At 43.6% G+C, this 11,316-nt stretch overlaps 1 protein-coding gene across 1 annotated transcript; it reads right to left on the bottom strand.

The window, feature by feature from the left end:
- Positions 1-225: 225 nt before the first annotated feature.
- ZNF397 (zinc finger protein 397) lies at positions 226-2,021 on the bottom strand. Its single transcript, XM_030209082.1, has 2 exons — positions 1,710-2,021; positions 226-873 (listed from the first exon to the last, which is right to left on the bottom strand). The coding sequence occupies exons 1-2, from the start codon at positions 2,019-2,021 to the stop codon at positions 226-228; spliced, it is 960 nt and encodes a 319-aa protein (XP_030064942.1).
- Between the last annotated feature and the right edge of the window lie 9,295 nt (positions 2,022-11,316).

Raw genomic sequence — 11,316 nt, 5'->3', positions numbered from 1 at the left:
TATTTTTTATTATTTAGCATTTTTATAGCGCTACAAAGCATACGCAGCGCTGCACAAACATAGAAGACAGACAGTCCCTGCTCAAAGAGCTTACAATCTAATAGACAAAAATAAAGCAAGCAAATCAATTAATGTGTAGAGGAAAGAGGAGAGGAGGGTAGGTGGAGGCGAGTGGTTACAAGTCAAAAGCAATGTTAAACAGGTGGGCTTTCAATCTAGATTTAACTAACTACATTTAAATGGCTTTTCTCCTGTGTGGATTTTCTGATGCTTGGTCAGTGTATTCTTCTCAGTAAAGCTTTTACCACACTCACTACATGTAAATGGCTTCTCTCCTGTATGGATTTTCTGGTGTGTGATCAGTGTTGCCTTTACACTAAAGCTTTTACCAATCTCAATACATGTAAACGGCTTCTCTCCTGTATGGATTCTCTGGTGTCTGGTCAATTTTTCCTTTGTGCTAAAGCTTTTACCACACTCACTACATGTAAATGGCTTTTCTCCTGTATGGATTCTCTGGTGTCTGGTCAATTTTTCCTTTGTGCTAAAGATTTTACCACACTCACTACATGTAAATGGCTTCTCTCCTGTATGGATTTTCTGGTGTGTGATCAGTGTTGCCTTTACACTAAAGCTTTTACCAATCTCAATACATGTAAACGGCTTCTCTCCTGTATGGATTCTCTGGTGTCTGGTCAATTTTTCCTTTGTGCTAAAGCTTTTACCACACTCACTACATGTAAATGGCTTTTCTCCTGTATGGATTCTCTGGTGTCTGGTCAATTTTTCCTTTGTGCTAAAGATTTTACCACACTCACTACATGTAAATGGCTTCTCTCCTGTATGGATTTTCTGGTGTGTGATGCGGGCCGACTTACTTGATGATAATCACTCCTGGGCTCATTCTTGAAACCAAATATCCATTAGGTTACAGGATCAGATCATCCAGTGCGGTGGGAAAAACTTGTCCCACCAACTCATCCTTGATCTGGGGTGCCAACCCCTGCCAAAAGGTTTCAATCAGACTTACGTTATTCCAGCTCAATTCCGAAGCCAGGGTGTGGAACGATATGGCATCATTTCCAAGGATCCGCGTTCCTTGCTTCAGCCTGAGAAGCTTGGAGGCTGCCAACGTGACCTTCCCATGATTTATTTATTTATTTGCTGCATTTGTACCCCACATTTTCCCACCTATTTGCAGGCTCAATGTGGCTTACACTATGTTGCAAAAGGTATAATCATAAACAGAGTAAGAGGTATGGTCTAATTTAACATATTACTGTGTAAGAAATTAGGTAGATAGGTCAGTAGAATTATTTACATAACACAAAATAAAACAGGTAAGATAGAATGACCAATAGTGATAATGTGATTAACATAATCAAATTAGAAGGGATCAGTATTAGTTGGTTTAGATATAGAGTGGAATCAAGTCATTAAGGAGGATTTTTATTGTAAGTCTCTTCGAACAGGTGCACCTTCATTAACTTCCAGAAGGTTGTCAAGTCATGCGTTGTTTTTATAGCATTCAGTAGTTTATTCCATGATTTGTGCAGAGGTATGTGAAGGTAGATGCGTGTAGTGATTTGTATTTGAGTTCTCTACAATTGGGGTAGTGGAGGTTTAAGAAGGTACGTGATGAACTTTTGATGTTTCGTGCAGGTAAGTCAATTAGGTCTAGAATCCTCAAAGACTCGTCTAAACTGTACCAGGAAACCATGGAGGTCATGGAGCACTGAGTTACTCCACTCCCAGAGAGGAGATGGCCATGCCAGAGCTTGGCCAGATTTCAAGGAAATAATGTAGGCCACCCGGGTCCTATTGGAGGAGAAATTTCTAGGTTGGAGCTCAAAGATGATCCAACATTGGTTGACAAATCTTCTGCAGTCCTTGGGGTTTCTGTCATATCTTGGTGTGGCCACAACATAAATGCTTGGGGTTACGGAGATGACTGCCAAAGTTGGATCAGGGCCTGGAGGAGCCAGAGCCTGTTGCACTGCTAACAATTGGTAGTGATCCATCCGGGCAGACAAGTCCTGGACCGAACCAGCAAGCTGCTGGACCTGAAGAGTCAGTTGCTGCAGCAACTGCAAGGCGGGGGGGGGGGGGGGGGGGGGGGGAGAGGGAACTCATTGGAGCTCATGGCCTTCGCAATCTGTCAGAACTCAGGGAAGGTGAGCACCTTGGACGCAGCCGAGTTGGTGCTACCTGGTCTAACCGGAGGTTGGCCAGGCCACAATTGCCGGCAGACAAGTCACCCGGAGTAGGCATTGGACATGGCGGACAAGGCCAGGTGAGTAGGAGGCATGGACAGTTTAGGGAGACCAGGCAGGGCAAACAGGAGGCAGGACGAGCTGGAAGCAGGGCTAGGTAGGGCAAGCAGGAAGCAAGGCTAGGCAGAACAAGCTGGAAGCAAGACAATGCAAAGCAGGTTATGCTGGGCAAGGCGAGGGGACCTGTTTGGAAGGCACCGGGATGCAATGGGGAGCTCCCTTAAATCCTGCAAGGCAGGAAGTGACACTCCCCACGGGGTCACCAAGCTTCGCTGCCATGGGAGACAAAAATAACTTCTTTGGCATGCTGGTGCCCTTGGAAGCCGGCGCATGGAGCAGAGGAGTGAAAGCGGGTTGCTGCGCTGAAAAGCGTCGCAGGACCAGAAATGGGGGATGGAAGGTGCATTGGGGCAATGGGGCAGGGAACACGGCAAAGGCCATGACAGGGATGTGTGTTCATTTGAAACAACATAGATAATGTCATTGGCAAATGAAAACAAGCAGGGAAAAAACACAAGGTTTCATGGTTTTCCTTTTTCCATCAATAGTGTGCTCTCTTTCTAAAGAGCTTGCACTCTCTGCAAAAAGTGTGCACTCTTTCAAAAGATTGAGCACTCGTTCTGAAAGAGTGTTCACTCTTGATAATGTAGCTTCCATAATGAAAAAAATGCCAGGAAAACCCTGAACAAAATTAACATTCCCATAAATGGCATGAAACAAACATTTTCTGAATGCCCACCCCCAGTGGAAATTAGTTTGCTGTAAAATAGTAGCCTTAGTGTGTATATGCTAATCTTTAGTTCATAGGCGCTACCCTATTTCATGTATAAACATCTTGAGTTTTATCCTCTAATGTATGTTTTTCTGGTGCCTTCGCTACTCTATGAATGTTAATTTTATCCTAGGGTAATTTTCTGGCCATTTTATTTTTCTTTTCTAAAAATAAGAACCACAGTTTGAACATCATACTATTCTCCTTTGCCAATAATATGTTATCAGAAAAGTAAACATCTCCAAGTGGGAATATCGAATTACATCTCAGATACTACTGACCTGATTGCATATTAATTTGTTCCGCTTGAATAGCTGTTTTTGAAGTTCCCTGTAGACTACCTTGAACCTAAGGTTAGAAACTTATTGAACTACATTAAAATAAATGTTTATTAATCTTCTCAAGTTCAGTATAATTCAATTCCAGAGTGCCCCCTTGAGCTATTTCTATTTGGTGAAGAAGGATAAGAGAAAACCAAGGTTGTTCTACTTCTTATAAATTCAGCTTGCTTAGATGTGTGCACTGTAGAATCTACAGTAAGGGCCAGTATTAATGCATAAACAAACTAGGCAAATGCCTAGGGTACAGAGTCAGGAGAGGCCATGCACCCAAGAATGATAAACGTCCGTTACATATGGGATGCTTTGGGGTTAGAGTTGGGTTGTCAAGCATCAAATTTATTAGGGTGGTCAGAGACTGACAGAACCTTTAGATCGGTAATGTAATTCGAAGTCATCTGCTAACAAGATGCATCACTAATAGTAAACACAATCTACTTTCTTAATGGCTTCATTCCAACCCCAGGTCCCCTGAATCCACATTTTCCTTCACTGCCTTTTTGCCTCTGCTCTCTTTCCCTCTTGTCTTGTACAGACCTCCACTATTTCTTCAGTCCCTCCCTCTTCAAAGCCCATCTCTTCAAAGCAGCCCAGGGAAGCTGTAGCACTGGTTCTGAGTATGGCAGCAGATTATGAGTGAGTGCAATGATTAAATCCATGTGCACTCGGAGGCTGCATAGCAACATCTACTTGCTTCTGGGTTCTATATAGGAGGTGATGCCTGTAAGCATGTACTTGTGCAGGCCCCGTGCTTACCTGTAACCTGCTGCCACACTCAGAATCAGCTCCAACAGATTCGCTTAAGCAATTTCAAGAGAGGAAATCTTGTGGAAGGGTAGCATGGAGAGGAAAAGGTGAAAAGACCATAAATGCAGATCCTAGGTAAGAGGGTATAAAACGTTGAGTAGGGAAGATAAATATATGTTTTTCTAGGGCCTAATATTGTGTTAATTCAGCCATGGGTATATGGAGAGTAGAAACAGTAGCAACCACTGAGCATGCCTGGAATAAAGCCTGGAGCCACTCAATGGTAGAGTCCACCTCCTCCGCCCAAACTGGCAAGCAGAACCCCCACCAAATGAGATGGCAGATAGAAACTAGCAGCATGGCGCTATGGAGTGTGTATGCATGCTTGATGTCTGCCAGTCCCACACTCTTTGACATAAGACGTTCGTTTGCTTCATAAGGGGTGGGATCAAAAGATGCTGAGTGCTTGCTAGGGCAATGAGATCCCATGCTGCTATTTTCTATCTGCTGACCTGAGCACAGCAGTGGCAGTAGCAGAGATGGAATGGAAAGGAAAGCAAGGGGAGATGATGGACTGAGTGGGGTAGAGATGGGGGTTATGCTGGAGATGTAAGTGTAACAAGAAATAATTTACTTGGGGTAAAGCTCTAGAGCACTCGTTAATGTTTATAATTTTTAAAATATATATATATAGATTGGATAATTCTCCACCAGTTGCCGATTAAAGCAACAAGATTCACAACTGCAAGATTTAAAAGCATCCACTCAGGACACAAAAGACCATATATTTAGCTTCAAAAGGGTTTATTAAGTTACAATTTTAGCAATTAATGTTGCAGCGAGAGATAAGAGTCTTACAGAGAATCTGTGCCTTAGAACAAAGAAAAGTAACAGGTCCAAATCAAAGGGTTTTAACTTACAGCGGCAGCAGCGGTAGGAAAGACTGGGGATCTTTCCTGCCTGCCCCAAAGCATCCACTGGACAACCTGGGTGGCTGGAGGGCAGAGGGAGAGGAGGGTTGCTGCTGGACATGAGTGGAGGGAGGGGAGGGCAGGGGAGGGCAGGGGGAGAGGATGGTTGCTGATGGACATGGGTGGAGGGAGGGAGGGGAGGGGAGAGGAGGGTTGCTGTACATGGGTGGCTGGGGGGGGGCAGGGGAGAGAAGAGAATTGCTGGGTATGGGTGGATGGAGGGGAGGGCAGGGGGGAGAGGAGGGTTGCTGGACATAGGTGGATGGAGAGGGGCAGGGGGGAGAAGAGGGTTGCTGGACATGGGTGGATGGAGGGGAGGGAAGAGAGAGGAAGGAGATGAGATGAGAGGGAAAAGGAAGAGAGGAGAAAAACTGCAGATGGATGAAGAAAATAGGCAGAAGCTGGATCCACTGGACAGTCAAGTCTACATAAGTAATGCCACACTGGGAAAAGACCAGCATCCTGTCCACGACAGCGGCCAATCCAGGCCAAAGGCACCTGGCAAGCTTCCCAAACGTACAAACATTCTATACATGTTATTCCTGGAATTGTGGATTTTTCCCAAGTCCATTTAGTAGTGGTTTATGGACTTGCACTTTAGGAAACCATCTAACCCCTTTTTAAACTCTGCGAAGCCACGTTCTCCGGCAACGAATTCCAGAGTTTAATTATGCGTTGGGTGAAGAAAATTTTTCTCCGATTTGTTTTAAATTTACTACACTGTAGTTTTATCGCAGGCCCCCTAGTCCTAGTATTTTTAGAAAACGTGAACAGACGCTTCACATCCACCTGTTCCACTCCACTCATTATTTTATATACCTCTATCATGTCTCCCCTCAGCCATCTCTTCTCCAAGCTGAAAAGCCCTAGCCTCCTTAGTCTTTCTTCATAGGGAAGTCGTCCTATCCCCGCTATCATTTTAGTCGCCCTTCGCTGCACCTTTTCCAATTCTAATATATCTTTCTTGAGATGCAGCGACCAGAATTGACCACAATACTCAATGTGTGGTCGCACCATGGAGCGATACAACGGCATTATAACATCCTCACACCTGTTTTCCATAACTTTCCTAATAATACCCAACATTCTATTCGCTTTCCTAGCTGCAGCAGCACACTGAGCAGAAGGTTTCAGTGTATTATCGACGACGACACCAAGCAGCGGTCCTAGCACAGACCCCTGAGGGTCCCCACTAACTACCCTTCTCCATTGTGAATACTGCCCATTTAACCCCACTCTCTGTTTCCTATCCTTCAACCAGTTTTTAATCCACAATAGGACATTTCCTCCTATCCCATGACCCTCCAATTTCCTCTGTAGCCTTTCATGAGGTACCTTGTCAAACGCTTTTTGAAAATCCAGATACACAATGTCAACCGGCTCCCCTTTGTCCACATGTTTGTTTACTCCTTCAAAGAATTGAAGTAAATTGGTCAGGCAAGATTTCCCCACATAAAAGCTGTGCTGACTTGGTCTCAGTAATCCATGTCCTTGGATGTGCTCTGTAATTTTGTTTTTGATAATAGCCTCTACCATTTTCCCCGGCACCGACGTCAGACTCACCGGTCTATAATTTCCCGGATCTCCCCTGAAACCTTTTATAAAAATCGGCGTTACATTGGCCACCCAGCTTTTACTTACGGATGTAGGGCAAGAAATGAAGAAGAAAGGCAGAAAGTAAAGAAATAAATGGAAAGGAAGCTCTGGAAACGGAGTTAAGAGGACAGATAGCAGCAGAATCAGATACTGGGCCAGCATGATCAGAAAAACAAAGTCATCAGACAACAAAGGTAGAAAAAAAATCATTTTATTTTCATTATAGTGTTTGGAATATGTCCATTTTGAGAATCAGGTGCTCAGCATTAAAAGTTTATATTTATTTACTTATTTATGGCATTTTATCCCACATTAAACATGAATTAGATTGGAACTTGGGATCATTTAATTTTTTTTCCTGGAATAATGCATTGCCCCCCCCCCCAGGCTCTCTCCCCGGCTATAGCCAGCTCTGCAATTTGGTGGGGGGGGGGGGGGGGGCGCAGAGGTGGATGGGGGGGTCGCAGAGGTGGACCGGGGAGAGAGCCTGTTGTTAAACATTTACCAGCACACCACTGCCCCTCGTCCTAGTATTTTTGGAAAGAGTAAAGAAGTGATTCACGTCTACCCATTCCACTCCACTCATTATTTTATAGACCTCTGTTATATCTCCTCTCAGCCGTCTTTTCTCCAAGCTGAAGAGACCTAGGTGCTTCAGCCTTTCCTCATAAGGAAGTCGTCCCATCTCCTTTATCATTTTCGTTGCCCTTCTCTGTACCTTTTCTAATTCCACTATATCTTTTTTCAGATGCGGTGAGGTCGAGATAAAGAGGGAGAACCTGAATAATGAACCATGAAAAAGCAGCCAGTGAGATAAGAATGAAATCAGTGAAGAGCAATACCTAAGATATGAAGATCCACAACTCACTGAGGCAACTTGCTGTAGATAAGATTGGGAAAATTTAACAATGATTCAGTACTATAATACCTCATTCTTTACTACAGAAATACAAAATACATAAAATTTATGATAAGATATTCTCAGAAAAAAACAAAACGTGCCCACAGTGTAGATAGATACATGCTAAGGGGCAACCAGCTTTTTAATCATTGTACACCTATAAACAGTCATTGGAAGCAGTATAGATGAAATAATGACACTTACCTTGAGAAGGATGAAGAATCCTTCCAAAATGTCCAACTTTATATTCATATGTGATTCAGGCAGTTGCTCCTTCTTTTACCAAATGTTTACCAAAATACCCAACAAGCTTCATTAGTGGAATTGCATAAGACGTTCTACAAATCTCTGCCAGAAAATAATGAAAAAGTCCAACATTCTAAATCCACTAATACGACTGAAAATCAATTACCAAAAACTTTAAATACTTCAATAAACCAGATTCTGAATGTCAGATATTTTCATTGTTTTCCTGCAGAGACCATCTGATGAACGTCTTGTGCAATTCCCCTGATGAAGCTTGATTGTGAAACATGGATACATGTAGGGTATTTTGGTAAACGTTCAGTAGAAGGAGCAACTGCCTGAATCACATCTGAATATAAAGTTAGGCACTTTAGAAGACTGCATGTAATGAAGGATTTTTCATCTTCTTCAAGACAAGTGTCATTATTTCATCTATATAGTCTATAGGTGTGCAATGAGTGAAAAGCTGGTTGCCCCTTAGCATGCATCTATTTACACTGTGGGCATGTTTTGTTTTTTCTGAGCATATCTTATCATAAATTTTATGTATTTTGTATTACTGTAGTAAAGAATGAGTTATTATAATACTGAATTGTTGTTAGATTTTTCAATCCTTTGCTTAATTGAAACCTGGTTGTTTGATGGGGATCTGGTCTACCTCTCAGTCCTGCCCTCCAGGCTACCAATTTGTCTTTCTGCATTGTAATAATGTAACCAGTTGTAGAAATTGGTTTAATGTGTTTACCTCTCTGCTGAGAGAGCAGGGGGGGGGGGGGGGGGTTGCTAGAGGTGTCCTGAGTTGCTATGGAAATATTCAGCTAGGGAGGACTTCCTGCACATGAGCAGCAGGGTTGCCAGATGGGCGGTTTTCCCGCCCAATTGGGTGGTTTTCCGCAACCCGCCGCGGGAAACTTTTGCCCGCGGCGGGTTGTGGTTTTTTGGGCTGGTTTTGGTTTTTTGGGGCGGGTTTTGAGGCGGGTTTTCGGCTGGCTGGGGGTGGGGCTAATGGTGACAGAGGCGGGGTTTATGACGTTTTGGACGGGGTTTGCCGATGTATTGGGCGGGGCGATGACGGTGGGGGCGGGGCTGATGACAGCGGGGGCGGGGGTGATGACGGAGAGGGTGGGGCTGATGACGGCGGGGGTGATGACGGAAGGGGCGGGGGTGATGATGTCGGGGGTGGGGTGTGTGCGGTTTTTGGGCGGGTTTTGGGCTGTTTTGGGTCAGAATTTTTTTTTTTATATGGCAACCCTGATGAGCAGTTGATACCATAGAGACTTCTGCACATGAGCAGAACATACCATAGAGATTTTTACTGACATCTAAGATTTTAAAAGTGCTAAAAATAAGTTTTAAAATTATTTGCATTAAATCTAATTGCAGAATTTAGGTGTTAGGAGATGGGATTGATATGCTATGTACTCAAATTTGTCTAAATCATATGCAAATTAGTCCGTTTTGGGAGGTTCTCATTTGCATATTTATGGATAAAAATTGTTAGAGATGTTTACAGCCTTAATGCTAGGGCATGACTCTGATCAAAAATGTGGAGTTTGATCCAAAAACGAAGGGTTTATCTAGTGTTTTTGGACTAAAAATTCCCATTAGAGTGTCTATGTTAATCTACATTCAAATAGAGCTCTCTGATTGGCTGAGCAGCTCTTGTTAGAATTCTGCCCGGGAATAGAGCAGGAAGAGCAACTGAAGATTTGACTGAGCCAGGACATGCATTCTGTGAGCTCTGTGAGAATTGAAATAAAGAATTGATAAGATTTGACTGATATATTAAAAGAGTGACTGACTTGGTTGAAGTAAAACAGGGAATTGAGGAGAGGTTTGTACTAGATTTGAAAGTTTTAGTTCTTTCTCCTGAGGAAAGGATTTTGAGTTTCCAAGTTGATTTGGTCCTAATAGTAAGGATCAGAAATCATTAAACATTTAAGGAAAAAGATTTATTTCTGAAAGAGATTGGTTGAGATTTACAAGCTTGAGTTTTCTCTGCTGGGAGAGGAGTGGATCTATGAATGTGTGTGTGTGGATGAGACCCAGCAGTGGGCTTCAAGATCTCAACAGCTTGGAAGAAACAAAAAGAGTTGCTTTTTAGATAGTCAGGGTAAAGTTATAATAAAGCTACTTAGGAAATTAGAACTGAGGAAATTCAATTTATTTTATTTTTTCATAGTTTAGCATTCAGTCCAGGTTCCAGTTCAGGCAGGCTGATATAAAAGACACACACACTTCAGGGAGGCAGTATTTCTCCTTTTATTTTATTTTTAGTTTAAGTTTAGGAAGAAGACAACTTTTAAAGGAGAGATCTCTTGAAGACTGAGTCTGCAACTGGAAGTTGAGTCTGCAACTGGAAGTTTCCTTCAGCTAAGTACAGAGAGAGACAATTCACATTTTTTCTGAAACTCCTGTTTACCACACAAGTGAACTGAGATTTTACATGAAATACATCTAAGAAACATTCCTTTCCTTGTCATCAAGCAGATGAAGCCATTACGTATGGATTGTGTCCATCAACCAGCAGGGGGAGATAGAGAGCACTCAACTTTTGTCAGTGCCTCATGACCAGCTAGCTCCACTGCCTCTTCAGTATTCTCTATCTCCCCAAGCAGAGTGGCTGCAGCTTCTTCGAGCTCCATCAAAATCTGCCTGGGGGTGGCTCCTGGCTTGCCAGTTGTTAGCCGGGGTGTTAGAGGCTATAGCAGCTTCACTTTGAAGGCACATAGGTCAGCCCTTTCCCTGCCTTACCCATGCCCCCGTGGATGTGGACATATTAGCTTGCTTTTCCCTATCCTTTCCCACTCAGTGGATGCAGGCACATTGGTTCGCCTTTCCCTGCCTTTCCCACTTATCTGTCCTCCGGAGTGTTTTTATTTACCTCTTTTGCCTCTGCTTTCCTCACAGCGTTTAAAAAATAAATAAATAAAAATAAATAATTAAAGTTGCGTCGCGCTTTAGCGCAGCGATCTTGGAAAAGAGGTTTTTTTCTTGAGATTCTTCTGCAGGACCGGAGCTGTGATACTCGGTCCAGTGAGGAAAGAGTGTTTTCTGACTCCTCAGGGGTGGGCCCGCGATTGGGACGTTTTTGGTGCGAACCGCCATTTTTGAATTTTACCGCCGTTTTTGGCGATGGCTGCGGAGACTGTAAAGCGCTGTTCTAAATGTGGCAAGCGCAAATCAGCAGCGGGGCTCTGTAATTCATGCTGTAGAGACGGTAGAGCCGACCCGAGCATGGCGAGCGGCGATCTTTTGCGCTCTGAGCTGGCAGCGGACGCCATTTTGGATTTTCCACATGGCGCAGCCTCCATTGCGACGGAGAGCCCTGAATCCGGGGGGGTCCTCTGAGTGAGGCTAATAATAGAGCTGATAGCCCTGGGCAGGATCCGGGGCGGTCAGGGAGCGGTTTTCTCCCCTGATTTTGTTTTAATGCTGCATAGGACATACATGCTTAAAAGAGCTCTTCCAC

The sequence above is a fragment of the Microcaecilia unicolor genome, chromosome 1 (genome assembly GCF_901765095.1).
Source record: "Microcaecilia unicolor chromosome 1, aMicUni1.1, whole genome shotgun sequence".
Taxonomy (NCBI): domain Eukaryota; kingdom Metazoa; phylum Chordata; class Amphibia; order Gymnophiona; family Siphonopidae; genus Microcaecilia; species Microcaecilia unicolor.
The sequence above is the reverse complement of the archived record's forward strand: the minus strand, read 5'-3'. Positions and strand labels throughout refer to the sequence as shown.

Coding starts and splice junctions, on each gene's coding strand:
- ZNF397 (XM_030209082.1), bottom strand. CDS start 2,021: ATGGATCACTACCAATTGTTAGCAGTGCAACAGGCTCTGGCTCCTCCA. Junction 874..1,709: donor ATGACCTCCATGGTTTCCTG/GTACAGTTTAGA, acceptor TCATCAAGTAAG/TCGGCCCGCATCACACACCA.